Source organism: Microcaecilia unicolor, chromosome 6, assembly GCF_901765095.1.
Source record: "Microcaecilia unicolor chromosome 6, aMicUni1.1, whole genome shotgun sequence".
In the NCBI taxonomy this organism is placed as follows: Eukaryota; Metazoa; Chordata; class Amphibia; order Gymnophiona; family Siphonopidae; genus Microcaecilia; species Microcaecilia unicolor.
In genome coordinates this window covers 25,877,563-25,899,074 of record NC_044036.1, presented here as the reverse complement: position 1 = coordinate 25,899,074, position 21,512 = coordinate 25,877,563, and the positions used below count along the sequence as shown (strand labels likewise).

At 42.4% G+C, this 21,512-nt stretch overlaps 1 protein-coding gene across 1 annotated transcript in view; it reads left to right on the top strand.

Moving 5' to 3' along the window:
* Positions 1–21,512, top strand: part of NRDC (nardilysin convertase) — a 137,145-nt gene that overhangs the window by 32,549 nt on the left and 83,084 nt on the right. The window contains exons 11-16 of the mRNA XM_030205933.1: positions 5,804–5,881; positions 10,714–10,834; positions 11,003–11,061; positions 11,147–11,201; positions 17,351–17,455; positions 20,424–20,547. Coding sequence (XP_030061793.1) covers positions 5,804–5,881; positions 10,714–10,834; positions 11,003–11,061; positions 11,147–11,201; positions 17,351–17,455; positions 20,424–20,547 — 542 coding nt within the window. The remainder of the gene's footprint in view (positions 1–5,803; positions 5,882–10,713; positions 10,835–11,002; positions 11,062–11,146; positions 11,202–17,350; positions 17,456–20,423; positions 20,548–21,512) is intronic.

The window sequence follows — 21,512 nt, the reverse complement described above, 5'->3', positions numbered from 1 at the left end:
TTGTGGTTAGGGGGACACCTCTCTTTTTTGTTTTTTGTTGTTTTGACTGCAAAGTATTACCACACTTCAGTAATAGCCCCCCCCCCCCCCCCCCATATGCAGTGTCCAGCATAATAATTATTTTGTGAACTTTAATTTTTGAAAACATTTTACATAGAGTTAACACAAATTAAAAAAATAATTAATGAAAAAATCTGCATAGTCCAGAATACAAAACCAGAGAAATAATCCACCAAGTACCTACTCTCTTATCCCCAAAATCTCCCTCCCCTCTTGGTCCCCCAGTATTGAAGCTAACCTGTTAAACATACATGGATGATTGAAAAAGGAGTAAACCACACACTTTATAAAAACTATATGTCAGAAACAATGCAGCTGTAAAATAACAAATATATAAACTATAATAAAAGTTCATCGGCTGTGCAACATTGTAAGGAAAAAATTAGCAAGCAAAACAGCAGGAGGTGGGTTGGGCTCTGGCTAGAGGGACAGAGACCACTTGCTTGTAGCGTTCCATGTGCTAGACCGGAACCAAATTACTGCTAAGTAAATTCTGATTATTTTATTCTAACTTCTCAACTTTTTGGCTAGAGGTTTAGATACCTGATATTTTCATTAGTTTAATGCTTATTTAAGTTATTGCTTAATTTGTCCTGTGAACACTCTTTCCTTTCCTGCTTAGCTCTGATAGAGGATAGGCTTTTTAAACTGCACTCTGGTTATAAAGTTGCATTTTACATTGAGGAAACTGCTATAATTTATTGGGAATATTTAGAGCTATTTACAAAAGGAAAGTTATATTCCAGGGGAATTTGAAAGTTTAATCTTGAACTGAAAATTCCTTGATCAGACTCTACCATTCTGGTCATACCTAGAGAACTCTCATTGATACAGCACTTAGCTGACTCACTGGGACTTATAGTCCCACCCACCCTCCCCACATCCTACCCACCCCAGGGTTTTCCACTCATTTATAGACAAGCCAAAACTCATTAACTTTACTCAGTCATACACAGGCAATCTTATAAACTGTTCACCCCAACATAGTACACCTGTTCATACCTATTTCAACCAATCAGGATGACTTTTATTCTCTGTAACAATTGTGGTGCTTTAATTTTAAGTCCAATCATCTGGGGACTTAAGCACAAAATCATACCAACTTCTCACCACTGCCTCAAAGAATAAAACCACCTAAGAATAGATGGTTCACGGTAGGCTCCGGCAGACTTCGTTATGTGACACAAAAGCATCTGCCCTCACAAGTGTTGCCCCTACAGAATTCTTTTGCTCCATTACAGCACAGTGATGATCGTGAAAATAGAACTGAGGCAGAAGAGAAAGCAATGAAGTTGGAACAAAAGGATATGAAGGTACCCAAAGAGAAAAGACACCCCCAAATCACAAATGTTGAAGCACATACCAGGAAATGTAGATGGAAAGCGATGGCCACAAATGCTCGCAGTCTAACCAATAAAGTTCATGAGCTTCAAGCCCTGATGTTGGAGGCAGACTTGGACGTTGTTGCAATCACGGAGACGTGGCTCAATGGTTCCCATGAATGGGATGCAAACATACCAGGCTATAATCTATTTAGGAAGGATAGAGAAAGTCGTAAAGGTGAAGGAGTTGCTCTATATGTGAGTAATGATATCACAGTGACCGAAATGAGAGGGACCTGGGGAAAGAAAGAAGCGATATGGATCACCTTAAAAAGAGATGATAGAACCTCTGTCCACGTGGGTGTTGTCTACAGACCTCCAATACAATTGGAAGAATTAGATAAAGACCTGATCGCAGATATTCAGAAGTTGGGAAACAAGAGAGAGGTGCTGTTGCTGGGAGATTTCACTCTGCCGGATGTAGATTGGAAGGTTCCGTCTGCGTAATTGGAAAAAAGTAGAGAGATCGTGGATGCTTTCCAAAGTGCTCTGCTCAGACAAATGGTGACGGAGCCCACGAGGGAGGGAGCGACGCTGGATCTGGTGCTCACAAATGGGGATAGCGTGTCATGTCCGAGTGGGTGCCCACCTGGGCAGCAGTGACCATCAAACTGTTTGGTTTGATATGACCGCTGAAGTGGAGGGCGGCCACTCAAAACTTAAAGTCCTGGATTTCAAGCATGCTGACTTTAGCAAAATGGGGGAATACCTAAGGAAGAAGCTGATGGGCTGGGAGGACGTACGAGAAGTGGAAGGACAGTGGTCCAGGCTGAAAGAAGCTATAAATAGGGCCACAAACCTTTACGTAAGGAAAGTAAATAAAAGCAAGAGAAAAAGGAAACTGATATGGTTCTCCAAGCAAGTGGCAGAGAAAATAAAGGCTAAAGAGTTGGCGTTCCAGAAATACAGAAACACTCAAGAAGAGGAACACGGGAAGGAATACCGGATGAAACTGAAAGAAGCCAAGAGAGAGATACGTCTGGCGAAAGTGCAAGCGGAAGAACAAATGGCTAGAAATGTAAGGAGGGGTGACAAAAATTTCTTCAGGTTTATTAGTGAAAGGAGAATGACTAAAAAGGGAATTGTGAGACTAAAAGATACTGCAAACCGCTATGTAGATAATGGTGAAGAAAAAGCAAATTTGCTAAATAGATACTTTTGTTCTATTTTCACAGAAGAAAATCCTGGAGAAGGACCACGATTGACTGGCAAAAGTACAAATGAGAATGGAGTGGATATAGCACCGTTCACGGAAGAGAGTGTGTATCAACAACTTGGAAAGCTAAAGGTGGACAAAGCCATGGGACCGGACGGGATCCACCCCAGAATATTGAGGGAGCTCAGAGAGGTTCTGGCGGGTCCTCTTAAAGATTTGTTTAATAAATCCTTGAAGATGGGAGAGGTTCCGAGGGATTGGAGAACGGCAGATGTGGTCCCTCTTCACAAAAGTGGTGATAGGGAAGAAGCTGGAAACTACAGGCCGGTAAGCCTCACTTCGGTTATTGGAAAAGTAATGGAAGCGATGCTGGATAGTGAATTTCCTGGAAGCCCAATAAGTTGCAAGATCCGAGACAACATGGTTTTACCAAAGGGAAATCGTACCAAACGAATCTCATTGAATTCTTTGATTGGGTGACCGGAGAATTGAATCAGGGACGAGCTATAGACGTAATCTACTTAGATTTCAGCAAAGCTTTTGACACGGTTCCCCACAGGAGGCTCTTAAATAAACTGGACGGGCTGAAGATAGGACCCGAAGCGGTGGATAAGGAACTGGTTGATGGACAGACGCCAGAGGGTGGTGGTTAATGGAATTCGCTCAGAGGAGGGAAAGGTAAGTAGTGGAGTGCCTCAAGGATCGGTGCTGGGGCCGATTCTGTTCAATATATTTGTGAGTGACATTGCCAAAGGGTTAGAAGGTAAAGTTTGCCTATTTGCGGATAATACTAAGATCCGTAACAGAGTGGACACCCGGGAGGGAGTGGAAAACATGAAAAAGGATCTGAGGAAGCTAGAAGAATGGTCTAAGGTTTGGCAATTAAAATTCAATGCGAGGAAATGCAAAGTGATGCACTTAGGGAGTAGAAATCCACAGGAGATGTATGTGTTAGGCGGTGAGAGTCTGATAGGTACGGACGGGGAGAGGGATCTTGGGGTGATAGTATCTGAGGATCTGAAGGCGAAGCAACAGTGTGACCAGGCGGTGGCCGTAGCTAGAAGGTTGTTAGGCTGTATAGAGAGAGGTGTGACCAGCAGAAGAAAGGGGGTGTTGATGCCCCTGTATTTTGTTGGTGAGGCCCCACCTGGAGTATTGTGTTCAGTTTTGGAGGCCGTATCTTGCTAAGGATGTAAAAAGAATTGAAGCGGTGCAAAGAAAAGCTATAAGGATGGTATGGGATTTGCGTTACAAGACGTATGAGGAGAGACTTGCTGACCTGAACATGTATACCCTGGAGGAAAGGAGAAACAGGGGTGATATGATACAGACGTTCAAATATTTGAAAGGTATTAATCCGCAAACGAATCTTTTCTGGAGATGGAAAGGTGGTGGAACTAGAGAACATGAAATGAGATTGAAGGGGGGCAGACTCAAGAAAAATGTCAGGAAGTATTTTTTCACGGAGAGAGTAGTGGATGCTTGGAATGCCCTCGGGAGGTGGTGGAGATGAAAACGGTAACGGAATTCAAACATGCGTGGGATAAACATAAAGGAATCCTGTTCAAAAGGAACGGATCCTCAGGAGCTTAGCCAAAATTGGGTGGCAGAGCCGGTGGTTGGGAGGCGGGGCTAGTGCTGGGCAGACTTCTACGGTTTGTGCCCTGAAAAAGACAGATACAAATCAAGGTAAGGTATACACAAAAAGTAGCACATATGAGTTTATCTTGTTGGGCAGACTGGATGGACCGTGCAGGTCTTTTTCTACCGTCATCTACCGTTTTTGACACAAATCGGAAGATGGACGTCCTTCTCACAGGGTCGTTCAAATCGGTATAATGGAAAGCTGATTTTGGACGTCCCCCAACTGCTTTCCGTCACAGGGACGGCCAAAGTTCAAGGGGGTGTATCGGAAGTGTAGCGAAGGTGGGACTTGGGCATGCCTAACATATGGACGTCCTTGACCCATAATGGAAAAAAAAGGGCGTCCCTGACGAGCACTTGGGCGACTTTACCTGGTCCTGTTTTTCTTATGACCAAGGCACAAAAAGGTGGCCAAAATGACCAGTTGACCTCCCCTTACTCCCCCAGTGGTCACTAACCCCCTCCCATCCTCAAAAAAACATATTTAAAAATAGTTTTTGCCAGCCTCAGGTGTCATACTCAGCTCCAGGCAGGCGGACCCAGGCCCATCCCCCTCCCTACCTGTTACGTTTGTGGAGGAAACAGCGAGCCCTCCAAAACCCAATAGAAACCCACTGTACCCACATCTAGGCGCCCCCTTTCACCTGTAAGGGCTATGGCAGTGGTGTATAGTTGGGGGTAGTGGGTTTTGGGGGGGGGGGTTGGGAGGGCTCAACACACAAGGTAAGGGAGCTATGTTCCTGGGAGCATTTTATGAAGTCCACTGCAGTGCCCCCTAGGGTGCCCGGTTGGTGTCCAGGAGGACCAGTGCACTAGAAATGCTGGCACCTTCCACGACCAAAGGGCTTGCATTTGGTCGTTTCTGAGATGGGCGTCCTTGGTTTCCATTATCGCCGAAAATCAGAAACGACCAAGTCTAGGAACGACCATCTCTAAGGACGACCAAAATTTCAAGGTTTGAGCGTCCCCGACCATATGATCGAAACGAAAGATGGACGTCCATCTTGTTTCGATAATACGGGTTTCCAAGCCCCTCTATTGGGATGTTTTGCGAGGACGCCCTCAACCAGACTTGGTTGTCCCTTTCGATTATGCCCCTCCATATAACTTGGAGACTCTGAACATTGTAGAGTTCTGCTATTGTCTAACAGTATAGTGGGGGCAATGTCTTCCTTTCTCATCTGGTGTAAAATGCATCCTGTAACACAGTGGTTCCCAAATCCAGTCCCCAAGTGCCTGCAACTCATGTTTTCAGGGTAATTTAAATATGCAAAGTAATGTAGTTGTTAGAGCACACGTGCAAGTGTGACTAGTTTTTGAAGATTGAATTTGAGAACCATTGCTTTGACATACAGCCCTAACCACAAATTCTGATCATAATTCACTGAATTTCTAGATAGATAATCAACTGAAACTGTGGAGCACATTCAGAAAGTCTCTTTCCTTCCATTTTTCAAAATTGTATAGAAGATACACAGATCTATTGTTGAAGTTAAAATTTGTAAACATAATAAATTGAATCCTTGATTTCTTTGCCATTTCTTTCCCTCTGAATTATTAGGGCGAAGCCACTTCATTACATCTCTTGGCTGATAGGACATGAAGGTCAAGGTAGCATCCTTTCCATCCTCAGGAAAAAGTGAGTGTGCTATGCTCCTGTCTGATATGTCCAACTTAAGCAACATGAATATTTTTCTGATATGTGGTATAATATCAAGATAAACAACGAGGGACCCGATAATTCAGCTAGCAGCGATCAGCATTTTGCTGCCCGCCAGTAACAACATATCTGGAAGTTTAATGCCGGACCATGTCTGTGCTCTGGCATTGAATTTCTGGGTACATGGAGCTGGCGAAGACATAGCCAGTTAAGTGAGATATTCAGCACTTAACCGGCTATGAAGAACTGCGTAAAGGCAAGTGCGTTTTATGCGGTCCTGTTTATATGGTTATCTTAGCCAGTTAAGGTGCTGCTGAAAATGCCTGGTTAGTCCTAGACAGGTGACTTAAATGGCCAAGAGTTTTAAAAATAGTTTTGAATATCAAGCCCTATATCTGTAATTTTTTTTTTTTTTTTGGTTACGTAGTGATGCTTACATTTTCACTGTTCTTTTATGGTGTTATGCATTTTCTAACATATAATCCAGCAATGTTGAAAGTTTAATAATGAAATGCTGTTCCCTCTTAAGAAACTCAGAGTTGCTAGAACTCGGAATCGAAAATCACCTGGACCGGATGGTATTCATCCCAGAGTACTTATATAATTGAAAAATGAACTTGCAGACCTATTAGTAATATGTAAATTATCATTAAAATCAAGCATGGTACTGGAAGATTGGAGGGTGACCAATGTAACACCGATTTTTAAAAAAGGTTCCAGAGGTGATCCGGGAAATTATAGACCGGTGAGTCTGACGTCGGTGGTAGAGACTATTATAAAGAACAAAATTACAGAATACATTCAAAAGCATGGATGGTTGCCGGACCCTGTGGCTGCTATAGACTGTTTTCTTGCTGTTCCCCAAGCATGTTTCAGAAGTCATTCTAGTCCAGTTTGGATCTTCCTGCTTGCCAAACTTGTTTGGGTTGTTTGGAACTAAGCAACACCCTTACCTGTGACCTCACTTGTAATTGCCTTTATTATGCACCTGGCCCTTTCAGCTGGGCCTTTGCAACGCCAAGGGTCAAGGTTAGTTGGTGTGCTGTTAGGAGCACTTCTGCCTTGCTTTGTTTGAGCTTCCCTGCTTTACCCTTTTGGTGCTGATGGTAGCACTTCTGCCTTGCTTTGTTTCTTGCCTGTATGCCTTGCCTTGTTCCTGTTTAGTCTGTATCTAAACCTCTCCAAGCTCTTTTTTGACGGCATAGCACCTGTAGCTGGTGTACTCCGAGGACAGGATTATTCTCACGTACCCTCCCACCTTCCCTAGGAATTGAATTTAGTTATAGGCTATTTGCTTTTTTTTTTTACCTGACTGGAGGACCCACATTCGCGCGTCAAGCGGGAAGGCACCAGTACATGCACAGTGGGACGCTATTAGAATCTTCTATTGTACTCATTAGTCAGCATCCGCACCAGGCTCCGTCAGATGACGTCGCCCAATGTGAGAATAATTGGTCTGCTGTCCTCGGAGAACACCAGTGACGGGTAAATATCTTTGCTTTACTGTCTGGATAGACGAGTCCGAACAACTGGGCTATGTTCCCCGACCAACAGGTGGAGGTAGAGAAAAAGCCAAGCAAGTTCCGGTGGCATCACCAGTATTAACAGCAAGTGCAGCCTGGAACTTTACAAAATTAGATATATAGATGTAGCAAACAATAGATGCGCATAATGTCTAGTGAAATACAGCAGCACCTAGCAAGCTCCAACCATAATCATTTATTTGAAACAAAAAAAAATCATGAGTTTTCTATAGCTGGGGCTTGTTTGTGGAATTGTTTGCCAGACTATTTAAGACTTTGTGCAGATTTTCAGAAATATAAAAAATTGTTGAAGACTTTTTATTTTGTAAAAGCATATATGGATGGTTAGGGATTGATATGTCTTAGCAGCTCTTTCTACAAGTCTATAAGTTAATGATGTATTGACAGTATAAAATTTTTATTTGTGTGTTACTGTTGGTGGGTTTTTTTTATATTGTGTATGATTTTACTGTTACCCACTTTGATTTAAAGCGGACTATAAATCTTTGAGATAAATAAAGACATCAAGCAGCGCAATGGGAGCTCCAACCACAGCCAAAGGGAAGGCAACAAGAAACATAAGGCGTTAGCTCCTGAAGTGGAAATCAAAACCCAGCTCCAGCTAGCAACTGAGGTCTCTCTTGATTGGCCACTGCTGATTATATTCCAGTTTCAGCCACTTACTAAAACTACCATTATAGTTTAATGCCATTCTAACATATATTTTTGAATGTAAATCATATAGAATGTAATTATTCACACACAACGTTCCCAGACCATCCAATAAACCTCCACCAACAGTGGGTGTTGAGGAAAAACTAGGATGTTTCGCCAAAGTCGTTATGCCCATATCAGCCCTCTCCTGAAATCACTTCACTGGCTCTCTATCCGTTTCTGAATACAGTTCAATCTCCTCTTATTGACCTATAAGTGCATTCACTCTGCAGCCCCTCACTACCTCTCCATCCTCATCTGTCCCTACACTCCTTCCCAGGAACTCCCTTCACTAGGCAAATCTCTCCTAATTGCACCCTTTTCCTCCATCGCTAACTCTAGACTCCGCTCCTTCTATCTCGCCGCACCTTATGCCTGGAATAGGCTTCCTGAGCCATTACGTCTAGCTCCATCCCTGGCTGCCTTCAAATCCGGGCTAAAGGCCTACCTGTTTGATGCTGCTTTCGACTCCTGACTTGTAACTTTTATCTTATCCTTATGTGTCCTTCTGTCTGTCCTTCCCTTATCCTTTTAGTCCTTTCTGTTTGTCCTGATTTAGATTGTAAGCTCTTTTGAGCAGGGACTGTCTTTTGTTCAGTTGTAAAGCGCTGCGTATGACTGATAGCGCTATAGAAGTGATTTATAGTAGTAGTAGTATATTTCACTTATCAACACATCAGTGACAGCAGCATAAACTCTCCACTCTCCTGGTCTCAGGCACAGTATGAAGCAACATAGAACTCTGGAACCTTAAAGGGCATCAAAAGTGATAAGTAAACACAGCACACATCCTGACAGGTTGTGATTCATGTAACTATGGAGGTAATTTTAGAACAGTTGTACTGCATTTACACATGATAAAAAAACAACAAAGCAGTGGAATCAAATGCATTTATTGGAACAATACCCGACGTGGCCACGTTTTGCCCTCAGGCTGCGTCAGGGGTACAAACTATAAAAACAAAACACAAGTATAAAAACATGTATAACCATACATATTAACAATGTCATAAGCATGATTTCAACTAATATTTATAATTATCATTAAAATCATACATCACATAAAATTTTATCAGAACATCATACAATTAGAATCAAAACAATTCAATGAAGAGGGGAAGAAATTTCTTCCCCTCTTCATTGAATTGTTTTGATTCTAATTGTATGATCTTAACATTTTTTATTGAGAGTTATAAATGTGATATGAGTAATTGTAGATGTTCTGATAAAATTTTATGTGATGTATGATTTTAATGATAATTATAAATATTTTACAGATGATATCATATATGTCTATACATGTTTTTTAGAACTTTTAAAGGATTGTTTTATATATGTTGAATCTTTTTTTAAATAATTGCCTTTTATTAGTTGAAATCATGCTTATGACATTGTTAATATGTATGGTTATACATGTTTTTATACTTGTTTTGTTTTTATAGTTTGTACCCCTGACGCAGCCTGAGGGCAAAACGTGGCCACGTCGGGTATTGTTCCAATAAATGCATTTGATTCCACTGCTTTGTTGTTTTTTATCTACTGTTTTGTAAGCAGTTGTGTGCCTTTTTGTTTTGTTCTGCATTTACACATGTAAATACTGAGTTTTGCAGTGCTGTTTATATGTGTAGATGCATAGATTTTGATAGTATAAAATGCCTGCTTTAAGCTTCAAAGTAGACGTATACTTAGATGTTATTTTATAAAGAAAAATAGGTGCCTTTCCTTATAAAATACCAGCATATGTAGCATAATCTGTGTCAGCATTACAGGCTCAGACATTTACACCAGCTCTAGAACTCAGTGCTGTGGAGTCGGTACACCAAACCTTCAACTCTAACTCCTACAATATATGGTAAATCTAAGAGAAATTTGATTACAGAAACATAGGATTTTGCTTTATATACAAAATTAGGACTGATTAGACCACAAAATATATTTTCTTGAAGTTTAAACAAAGTACCTGAACAAAAATCATATAGAGCTATAAAATAAAAGTACCATATGTTATAATGTAATTTTTTTTTTATTTTGAAAGTAGAGGGTACATTTTTACTGACTCCCAACTCCACCCAAAATTGCTTCTGACTCTATGACTCTGACTCCAACTCTCCAGCCTTTCTAGAACTCTTATAAATGCGACTCCTAGATTTCTAAAGAACACATAAATAAGATTTTATAATCTATAACATAATTATTCATTCCTCCCAAGCTCCACCTATGCGTATGCCCATTGGCAGAGTACGTGCCATCAATTTTATATGCATACAAATTGCGCCTGGGAAAAAGAGCTCATTTACATGCATGTGTAACCAAAATACCACCGTTTATGTGCATTCTTAGCACCTATATCAAGGTGCCTCCTTATAAAATTACCCTCTTAAATCTTCTCTCTCCCTGGCCTGGAACTCATACATTATCTCATCTGTTGAAGCACTATGAAGCAGGAACCGTTATGTGAGTTGTGTATACCTAAAAGTACTATATAAATGTTTGTTTAGTAGTAGTGTTTCAGTAGCCTACTTTCTGCAAGATTTAAAAATTAAGTATTACCTTGTGATTTTTTTTTTCCAATAGGTTTTGGGCTCTAGCGTTATTTGGGGGCAACAGCGAGATAGGCTTTGAACAGAACACAACATACTCTATCTTTTGTGTTTCCATCACATTGACTGATGAAGGCTATGAGCACTTCTGTGAGGTACCCGTCATGTTTCTCGGTGTGAATTCCTCCTTCTCTTTGTGATATCCACTTTGTCAGATAGGAACCATGGGAGTTAAGTCTTTCCCCACCCCCCCCCCCCTTACTGATGAGGAATGCTTAAGACTGTGACATAAATTAAGCAAAGTACCTTGTCTTATTTTTAAGGTTACGCACATCGTGTTCCAGTATTTGAAGATGTTACAGCAAATGGGGCCGCAAGAAAGGTAATGGTCATTTAAACTTTTTATCTTTCTTAGGATTATCTTTTCTAAATGTATTATAACAAATGCATATGTCTTATTTTTACAGATTATTTGAGGAAATTCAAAAGATTGAGGCTAATGAATTTCATTACCAGGAGCAGGTATGAAATTGTGTATAGTTTTTTTTGTGAGAGATTTAGGATTCTCTGAAAATACTTGGGATGGGGAAGATTATATTAATTTTAACTTTATTTAAACATAAGCTCTGTATGGTTTATATTAACATAAACATCTATAATACGGTGGGAATATGAGATTATTTAGAACATAAGAGTAGCCATACTGGGTCAGACCAATGGTCCATCTAGCATTCTGTTTTCCAAACAACGGCCAAGCCAGGTCACAAGTACCTGGCAGAAACCCAAATCGTGGCAACACTCCATACTACGATATCCCAGGGCAAGCAGGTGCTTCCCATGTCTGTCTCAATAGCAGGCTATGGACTTTTCCTCCAGGAATTTGTCCAAACCTTTTTTAAACCCAGATACGCTAACCGCTGTTACCACATCCTCCGGCAAAGAGTTCCAGAGCTTAACTATTTGTTGAGTGAAAAAATATTTCCTCCATTTTTGTTTTAAAATTTCCATGTAATTTCCTCGAGTGCCCCCTAGTCTTTTTGTACTTTTGGAACGAGTAAAAAATCAATTTACTTCTACTCATTCTATACCACTCAGGATCTACATGTAAAATCAAGTTAAAGCTTTCAATAATTTTCTAAATCTAAAATAATTACATTTACACCTCGGAGTTAATGGCAATGAATTCTACAAGGTTGGGAAAACAGGACCAAATAGTTTTTTAAAGGTAGAAAATCTAGCACATTTGATACGGTAGACCATGATGTTCAACTAAGCGTTCTAGACAACATGGGAATTGGTAGAAAAGAGCTTCAATGGCTCAAGGGCTTCTTCAGTTTGCAGTTTCCATCTCCTTGCCACGGTCTTCTGTATTTATTTATTTATTTATTTATTTATTTATTCACTAGCCGTTGAGCCCGTAAAAATGGGCTGGTATTGGGGGTTTCCTTTCTTCCCCCTCCCTCCCTCCCCGTGAGGTCGCCACCGCTACCATTCCCCTCCCCCCCCCCCCCCCCCCCCCCCCCCGGAGTCGACGCCGCCATCCCTCCACCCGGCCCGGGCCCTCTCTCTCTCCGCTACTAAACTTACACATCCATTCGCCGGAACGCAGCACGCACATCAGCTGAGCTGCCGTTGGCCCTTCCTTCTCTGCCTGTGTCCCGCCCTCCTGTGAAGTAACGTCAGCGAGGGCGGGACACAGGCAGGGAAGGAAGGGCCGACGGCAGCTCAGCTGATGTGCGTGCTGCGTTCCAGCGAATGGATGTGTAAGTTTAGTAGCGGAGAGAGGGCCCGGGCCGGGTATGTGTGGGGGGGGGGGGTAACGGTAGCGGCGACCTCGGGTGGGGGGGGGAGCGGTATCAACCTCGGCGGCGCAGTTTCCCTCTCTGTCCCGCCCTCGTCATCACGTATTGACGCGGGGGCGGGACAGAGAGGGAAGTCTCTACTGCGCATTTGCGAGTGAGTCGGTCACTCGCCGTTTATATGTTTGATTCATTCATTCATTCATACATACATACTTGTATCCCACAATTATCCAAAAACAAGTTTTGGTTCTATGTGGCTTACATTTAACAGTTGTTACAGATTACAAGGTTCTCCTCTGTCTCCTATCCTGTTTAACATCATTGTGGCACCACCGGGAAAGAATCTAGAAGCAAGTGGCTTTAACACTTTTTTTTATGCTGATGATGTGACCATTTACTTATCACTTAATAATATCATCAATGAAATTCTGAACAGGATTGGACCTAATGGAATCACGGGCATCAGCATTCAAACTAAAATTAAACAGGGAAAAACCTAACTTTCTCGTCTTAACAGACCTGTTTCATTCCTACCTTACTGAAGAATTCACCATACACAAATGCAAATATCCATTAGAACGGAATATAAAAATCCTGGGTATAATACTTGATCAACACCTTTCTTTTGAGCCTTAAGCATCAGCAGTGGTAATGAAAGTCTTTAAAGCTTTATGGCAGGTGAAAAGAATCAGACCCCTTTTCTTTAAAAAAATTATTCAGAAACTTAGTTCAAACTCTGGTGCTGTCCCATTTCGACTACTGCAATGCAGTTTATGCGAGCTGCAAAGACAAAATAGCGAAGAAATGTTTCACAATTTAACAAAGCCTCTCTGTTGCTTCATTCATTACATTGGCTTCCAATTAATGCTAGGGTAGCATATAAATTGTTTATTTGCCTTCCAAATCATTTATGGATTGACACCTGATTACATGCTTCCCTTGAATGATGCAGGGACTTCCTACTCTTTCGCTACCCCATATAAGAAAATCTACTATAATAAAAGTCACCCTCAACGTTCTGAGGACACTGACGTCAGTGAAGCCAAGCCCTGACTTCCTTCAAAAAGGTTCGAAGGTTCGTGGTGGTGAAGCCACCAAAATCGCTCCGGGCCCCGCCCTCGAGGGCGGAGCAATGGCAGAACAACGAAAGGGGGAGGCAGGGAGGCGGGGTGGAAATCACTCCGGGCCCCGCCCTCATGTCAAACGTCATGATGTTGGGGGCGGAGCAATGGCAGAACAACAAAGAGGTTGGCCAGGGAGGGAGGGGGGTGGTGACGAAAACCTTGCTAGCGCCCGTTTCATTTGCTCTGAAACGGACCTCTTTTACTAGTTATATATAAATCGGTCCTTTCAGCTGACTTTTCATATCAATGTACTAAGTGGTGGAATTCATTACCAAAAAACATTATATGACCTTCTGGAAATCACTAAAAACCTTTCTTTTTAAAAAGTCTTACAACTAAAAGATGAATTCTAATCCAATCTTATGTGGGCTTTGAATATTTCTATATATCTTTCTTAACAGTAAACTGAAATTTAATCATTCTGTAACACTGTGGAACAATTTTTTCATGTTTTTCTGTTTTGGCTTTTTTATTGTAAAATAAATTATGCTTAATTGAAGTGAACTGCACTATACAGTATGTATTTCTCTAAATATTTGTGTCTGTAAGCCACAATGAACCTCTACATACTGGGAAAATGCAGGATATAAATGCCAAAATAAATAAAAATAAGGGGTCCTTTTATTAAGCTGTAGTAAACAGTAATATGTGCTTACTGTTGCAAAAAAAAAGCCTAATGTTTGCATTTGCTCGCTAAAAAATAACATTTCCTCTTGCAGCGCTGCGTACGCCTTGTAGCGCTATAGAAATGCTAAATAGTAGTAGTAGTAGAGAACACCTGCTACAGTTGAGTAACTTCCCTATGCCTAAATGTGACAGTTTACTACTACTATTTTGCATTTCTATAGCGCTACAAGGCATACGCAGCGCTGCACAAACATAGAAGAAAGACAGTCCCTGCTCAAAGAGCTTTTCAATCTAATAGACAAAAAAATAAAGTAATCAAATCAATTAATGTGTACAGGAAGGAGGAGAGGAGGGTAGGTGGAGGCGAGTGGTTACAAGTGGTTATGAGTCAAAAGCAATGTTAAAGAGGTGGGCTTTCAGTCTAGATTTAAAGGTGGCCAAGGATGGGGCAAGACGTAGGGGCTCAGGAAGTTTACTCCAGGCGTAGGGTGCAGCGAGACAGAAGGCGCGAAGTCTGGAGTTGGCAGTAGTGGAGAAGGGAACAGATAAGAAGGAAGAGGAACAGATACAGCATTCTGTAGGTTATTTGGATAAATGGTGGGCCCGCCTGTGATCATAAATGTAAGTGAGTTGCATGCACCATTTATAGAAGAGCAGTGAGTATAAGTGTGAGTGTTCTGTAAATTTACACATTTAATCGGTGTGCAAATTTTGGTGCCATATTATAAAATGAAAGGGGGGATAATGCCTTCTTCAAATATATACATGCTGGATTCATATATGTTTTAAGTAGCGCCTCATATAAATCACTACTCGTATGAATCACTACTTATACGTGAGTGCTGATTTACATGTTCAAATGCCTTTTTCACGTGTTTCCCAACAGTGGACTTTTCACATATTATTAGATTTTGCTCACACCTTTTTCAGTAGTAGCTCAAGGTGAGTTACATTCAGGTACTCTGGATAGTTCTCTGTCCCAGGAGGACTCACAATCTAAGTTTGTACCTGAGGCAATGGAGGGTTTAGTGACTTGCCCAAGATCACAAGGAGCAGCAGTGGGATTTGAACTGGCCACCTCTGGATTGCAAGACTGGTGCTCTAACCACTAGGCCACTCCACACACATAGGCATCCTGATTATTGTCTTGATTTTTTTTATTTTTTAGTTATCAATGTTGTTATGACATTAACTGATATTATTTGGCTGTTCCAGTTATCTGTTGCTGGATGAATTATTCACAGATCAATATTTATCCCAAGGCAGTCAGCACTATTTTGAGCTGCTCCTAGATGCCAGTGCTGATTATCTTAGTGTAATGTGGCTGCTGACACTTGTCTGGGTTCCAGCGATACTCAGATGGGTACTTGGATAACTACCCAGTAACGTTAGGACAGCCAGTTACCGCAGCATAAAAGGCCGTACTGCAGGGTACGCTCAGGCATCCTGCGGTAATTTTTGCATGTGTGCACGCTACCCACACGCTAAAAAAATAGGTTTTATTTTTTAGTGCTGGGTGTGGGACTGGGGAGTGGAGAGTTCTGTGCTAATAGGTTAGTACAGCTACATTGCTACATGCTAACTGAGTACCGCGTGAGTCCTTGCCACCTACAAAATAGGAAGCGTTAGGGGCTCAAACGCTAATGGCCATGCGCTAATTGGAAAATTAGCACGTGGCCATTAATTCAAAATATAGAAAAAGCGACCATTTTACTCATGCGGTAAAAATGACCTTAGCATGAGGGATTGACTCACATAAGGACACACTAAGGCCACTTTTTACTGCAGTTTGGTAAAAAGGCCCCCAAGTGGGTGGACTGAATATTGCCTCTAACCAGGTGACTCCCATCACTGTCTGTTGAATCAGTTTGACCTGGTTTTCAGTGACATTTTCCAGTAAGCCAGTCCTGCCTAGCAATTCCCAGTGAATAATGGGCCTTCAGTACTTGACTGTTGGCTGCTTAACACACCCAAAATGGTCAGACAAAGGAACCTCTTGTTATGACATATGCCTAAAGACCATGTGCAGTGAATGTAGTTATTGCAGTTTCAAACATGGATTCTTTTTCCATACTGGGTTCTATTTGAATAATTACATTTTGGAAAACCTGTGTGTGGCCTGAAATGTTTCAGTCTTGAGTACAGTTGACACAGAAATTGGCTTTTAGGCTTGAGAGTAGCGAGTATTAAGTGGCCTCAACTGTATGACTTTTTGTGTTTGTTTTGTTTGCGTAATTGTTTCTATTTTGTTTTTCCTTATTGTCCTACTAGACCAGTCCAAATCAGTGGGAATGTTTCCCTTTCTGACCAGCAGGTGGAGGTAGAAATACTGAATTTTTCCCAGTGACATCACCAGTATAAGGGGCTGGTGTAAATGTGGAGATCTCCAGTATTTTCTACTTTCTGTCAGATGGTAGGTCAGGCTGGTATAGTGAGACTAGGACATCAGGCCCGGTCCCCTGGTAATTGGGCCATGGTCAGCACCTAGAAATAGGTCTTTTGGCCTGGTGCACCTGGGGTTTGGACCAAGGTCCTTACCCCAGTGGAGCCAGGGGAATCCTCTCACCCTGAGCTGTGGCCCAAGCATGCCCAGCAATCTGGAGCCCTAGCACAGACCCTGTGGGATCCCTTAGGGCCTTCTGTAGAGTCAAAAAAGAAATTCTGTAGTGCTCTGTTTCACTTTATCCCCTCAGATTTCTGGGCAAGGAAGCCTTTTATATAGCACTCTGTGCAGATGATTACCCTTTTGACCTTTTCTTCCCACTTTTGTGGGGTTTTTTTTTTTTTTTTTGCTCCTCCTCAAGTCCATGATCCTCTGCCACAGGGACATGAGAATCGGCCCTTTTAATTTTAAAACTGATTGGTTTCTGAAACTTACTGTGGCTGTAAAGATCATTAAAGCAGGTGTTCACGGGCCGTACATGTGTGGTATGCTGTGTATCAGTAATCTCAATTATCACACTTTTTTTTTTTTTCTTCTGAGACTTTGTAATCAGCCCTTGGTATCAGTCAGTGAAGGCAGAGGAAGAAACATCTCTCTGGGAGAATTTGAATTTGTCTGAGGTGAGAAGCAACTGCATTACAGTTTCACTTGGAATGAAAGTATACTCTTTTACAGACTGATCCGATAGAGTATGTGGAAAACGTCTGTGAGAACATGCAGCTCTTTTCAAAGGAGGACATTCTGACCGGGGATCAACTGCTATTCGAGTATAAGCCTGAGGTGAGCAGAGAAACACCAACTTAATGGCCCTTGTTTTGGGGGGAAAAAGGCTCTGTTTTCAAAAAGATTTTGCAGTAAACTAAAAAGTTTATAGTAGGGCTGTTAATCGATTAAAAGTTTCAGCCGCACAGCGATTTAAATGTGTAACTGCGTGATTAATCGCATAAAGTGTCCCCCTCACAGTTTCACCTGTATAGTGCAAAATATAGACTACAGATGTCAATTCTCAAAACTGACATATTTGTACTTCAGTTACTAAACTGAAAATAAAATCTTTTCTCTTACCTTTGTTGTCTGGTGATTTTATTTTTCTAATCATCTTATTCCCTGTCTCTGGTTTTGTTCCTCTGTCTGTGCTCTGAACTCTATTTTCAGGGCCTCTTCTCTCCTCACTATTTCTTTTCTCTCCTTCTCGCTTCTTCACTTATAACATCTTTCACATACAACTTTCTGCCATTTTTCTTACTCCTTGTAGGAGAGAGCATGACGATGCAATCGAGTTAAAAATTATTAGTGCAGGTCCAAAATCTTAATGCGATTAATCGCGTTGAGTGAACAGAGCCCTAGATCTGTTTTGGCGAATCAACAGTGTTTCTGTAATACAGATTAGCACAGTTCAATGTAGTACCCTCATTAACATGCAAAATTTTCCATTCTTAGTAAATCTGTCCTTCAGTTAGATGCATTCAGGTTCTGAAATCTTGATTTCCGAGATTCCTTATTGGTCTCCCTGCAAGTAGTAGTATCTCCTCATAGTTCAAAACTTCATCTAATAAAAAATCCACCTTTAACTAAAACACTGTTAACATTCATTAATGCAAGACCACTGTCCTGCCGTGATACTGTAATATCTTTTCATATCTCCCTTAAGAGTACAAGTGAGCTATGTTATTAATGCTAAATGGTAGACTTATTGGCATTGGTGGAGATTCTTGGGATTGTTCTCTAATGATACAGTACAATGCAATACATTTTGCAGCACGAATGAGAAGTTAGTTTCTTGAGTTTTTTTGACTGGTCAGTTTCCTCCTGCTCGTTTGTAGTTCAGTCAAAGCTAGGTCTGGTATCTCTAGCTCTATGAATCTTCTCCTGCAGCTATCCAGGGATCACCCAGCCCACTGTAACTTATCCAGAGGCTCGAGTGCAAAGTGAAGTGAAAAAGTAGCGTAGGTAATTTGTTTGCTTTTTGTGTGAGATTTAGCTTTTATGAAGTACATGATAAAAACTGTGCAAAATATTCTAATAACTACTACTACTATTTAGCATTTCTATAGCGCTACAAGGCATACGCAGCGCTGCACAAACATAGAAGAAAGACAGTCCCTGCTCAAAGAGCTTACAATCTAATAGACAAAAAATAAAGTAATCAAATCAATTAATGTGAACGGGAAGGAAGAGAGGAGGGTAGGTGGAGGCGAGTGGTTACAAGTGGTTACGAGTCAAAAGCAATGTTAAAGAGGTGGGCTTTCAGTCTAGATTTAAAGGTGGCCAAGGATGGGGCAAGACGTAGGGGCTCAGGAAGTTTATTCCAGGCGTAGGGTGCGGCGAGACAGAAGGCGCGAAGTCTGGAGTTGGCAGTAGTGGAGAAGGGAACGGATAAGAAGGATTTATCCATGGAGCGGAGTGCACGGGAAGGGGTGTAGGGAAGGACGAGTGTGGAGAGATACTGGGGAGCAGCAGAGTGAGTACATTTATAGGTTAGTAGAAGAAGTTTGAACAGGATGCGAAAACGGATAGGGAGCCAGTGAAGGGTCTTGAGGAGAGGGGTAGTATGAGTAAAGCGACCCTGGCGGAAGATGAGACAGGCAACAGAGTTTTGAACTGACTGGAGAGGGGAGAGGTGACTAAGTGGGAGGCCAGCAAGAAGCAGATTGCAGTAGTCTAAACGAGAGGTGACAAGGGTGTGGACGAGGGTTTTGGTAGAGTGCTCGGAAAGAAAGGGGCGGATTTTACGGATGTTGTAAAGAAAGAAACGACAGGTCTTGGCAATCTGCTGGTTATGAGCAGAGAAGGAGAAAGAAGAGTCAAAGATGACCCCAAGGTTTCGAGCTGAGGAGACAGGGAGAATGAGAGAGCCATCAACAGAAATAGAAAACGGGGGGAGCGGGGAGGTGGGTTTGGGGGGGAAAATGAGAAGCTCGGTTTTGGTCATATTTAATTTCAGGTGGCGTTGAGACATCCAGACAGCAATGTCAGACAAGCACGCTGAAGCTTTGGTTTGGATGCAAGGCGAGATATCAGGGGTAGAAAGGTAGATTTGGGAGTCATCAGCATAGAGATGGTAGGAAAAGCCATGGGATGAGATTAATGAACCAAGGGAAGAAGTGTAGATAGAAAAGAGGAGGGGACCAAGAACAGAACCCTGAGGTACGCCGACAGGCAGAGGGATAGAAGTAGAAGAGGATCCACCAGAGTGAACACTGAAGGTGCGGAGGGAAAGGTAGGAAGAGAACCAGGAAAGGACAGAGCCCTGGAATCCAAGTGAGGACAGGGTATCGAGGAGAAAGCTGTGATCGACAGTGTCAAAAGCAGCGGAAAGATCAAGAAGAATGAGGATGGCGCAAAGTCTGGAGTTGGCAGTAGTGGAGAAGGGAACAGATAATTTATGCAAAAGCTACATTTTTTTTGCAAGAAGTAACTACATCTCAGTTATGACAGTGTTTCATCATCATCATCACCCCCCCCCCCCCCCCAATAAAAATAAAGGTTATAAGAAGTTGAGGGTGATACTCTTTTTTTCATTGGACTGACTTAATTCTAATCACCTGTAACATGGTTTTAAAATGTTAATTTTCAAACCAAAGGCAGAGGCCCACAAGCTCGGGGACATGAGAACAAGCTCCTTCTGATGTACATTACAGGACCCTGCAGTATTGCACTGAAATTTACAATTATAAATTCCCTTTATAGTTTTTAGACTTGAATGGTTAAAGTAGCTATTAACATGAGATATTGCTTTCCACTCTAGATAATCGCTGCTGCCCTTAATGAGCTCACAGCTCAAAAAGCCAATTTATTTCTGCTATCTCCTACCCATGAAGGAAAGTGTGAGCTGAAGGAAAAGTGGTTTGGGACCCACTATAAAGTAGAAGGTAAGGCAGTCCTTCTGTGAATGTGCAGCCTTAAAGTCACTTCCTATGTAATTTGTAAGTAGGTTTATTTACCACCTTTCCGCAACCAACTATATGACACACAGACCCCATATAACTTTCACTTTGGAATGTCAGGAATTCCATTTTGCATTTGGCACTACAGCTAGTAAGAGGGATACTGGCCTTCTTCTTCCAGAGAAGGATTGGGAGAAGTTCTAAATGAAGAGTTGGAGGGGAGGGGGGTGAAGCCTGCAGCAGAGCCGTAGCGAGGGGAGCTGACACCCGGGGCGGATCGCCACTGCGCACCCCCCCCCCCCCCGGGTGCAGCACGGCGCACCCTCCTCCCGCTGGAGCACGCACCCCCCCCCCCCCCCCCCGGAGCGCATATCTCCCCCCCCCCCCCCCCGGAGCGCATACCTGCGGCGAGGGATGGGCGGGAGGGCCGATCCGCCCCGACTGCACGTTGCTGGGGTGTGTCGGCTCCGCTCTGGTTCAGTGCTCTCTCTGTCCCGGAACCGGAAGTAACCTGTTCCGGGGCAGAGAGGGCAGTGCACCAACGTGGAGCCGACACCCCCCAGCGGCGTGCACCCGGGGCGGACCGCCCTCCCCCCCTTCCTACGCCACTGGCCTGCAGTTACAGGGATTGGGTCCATAGAAGCTTCACACTGTCTTTGGGGGGGAGTGGGGGAGGATGGGCAGTTGAGAAGGACCGTAGGACATTGGAGCATAAAAACTAGCGACATTGAGGAAAGAATATACTGATCATAGTTGGCGTAAAATAAAGAAGCTTTTATACTCTTGGAAATGGCTTTAGAAATTGCCCCCAGACTCACTGAGCAGCTTTTTTTTAGGTCTTCAGGGTCATATACAACCTTTTTGATGCTCATCTTGCAGTGTCCTTTTGATGCCTCCTTTGCTGCTTCTAGAGAACATTTCTTTTTTTTAATGATTGGTTTAAGGCAGAG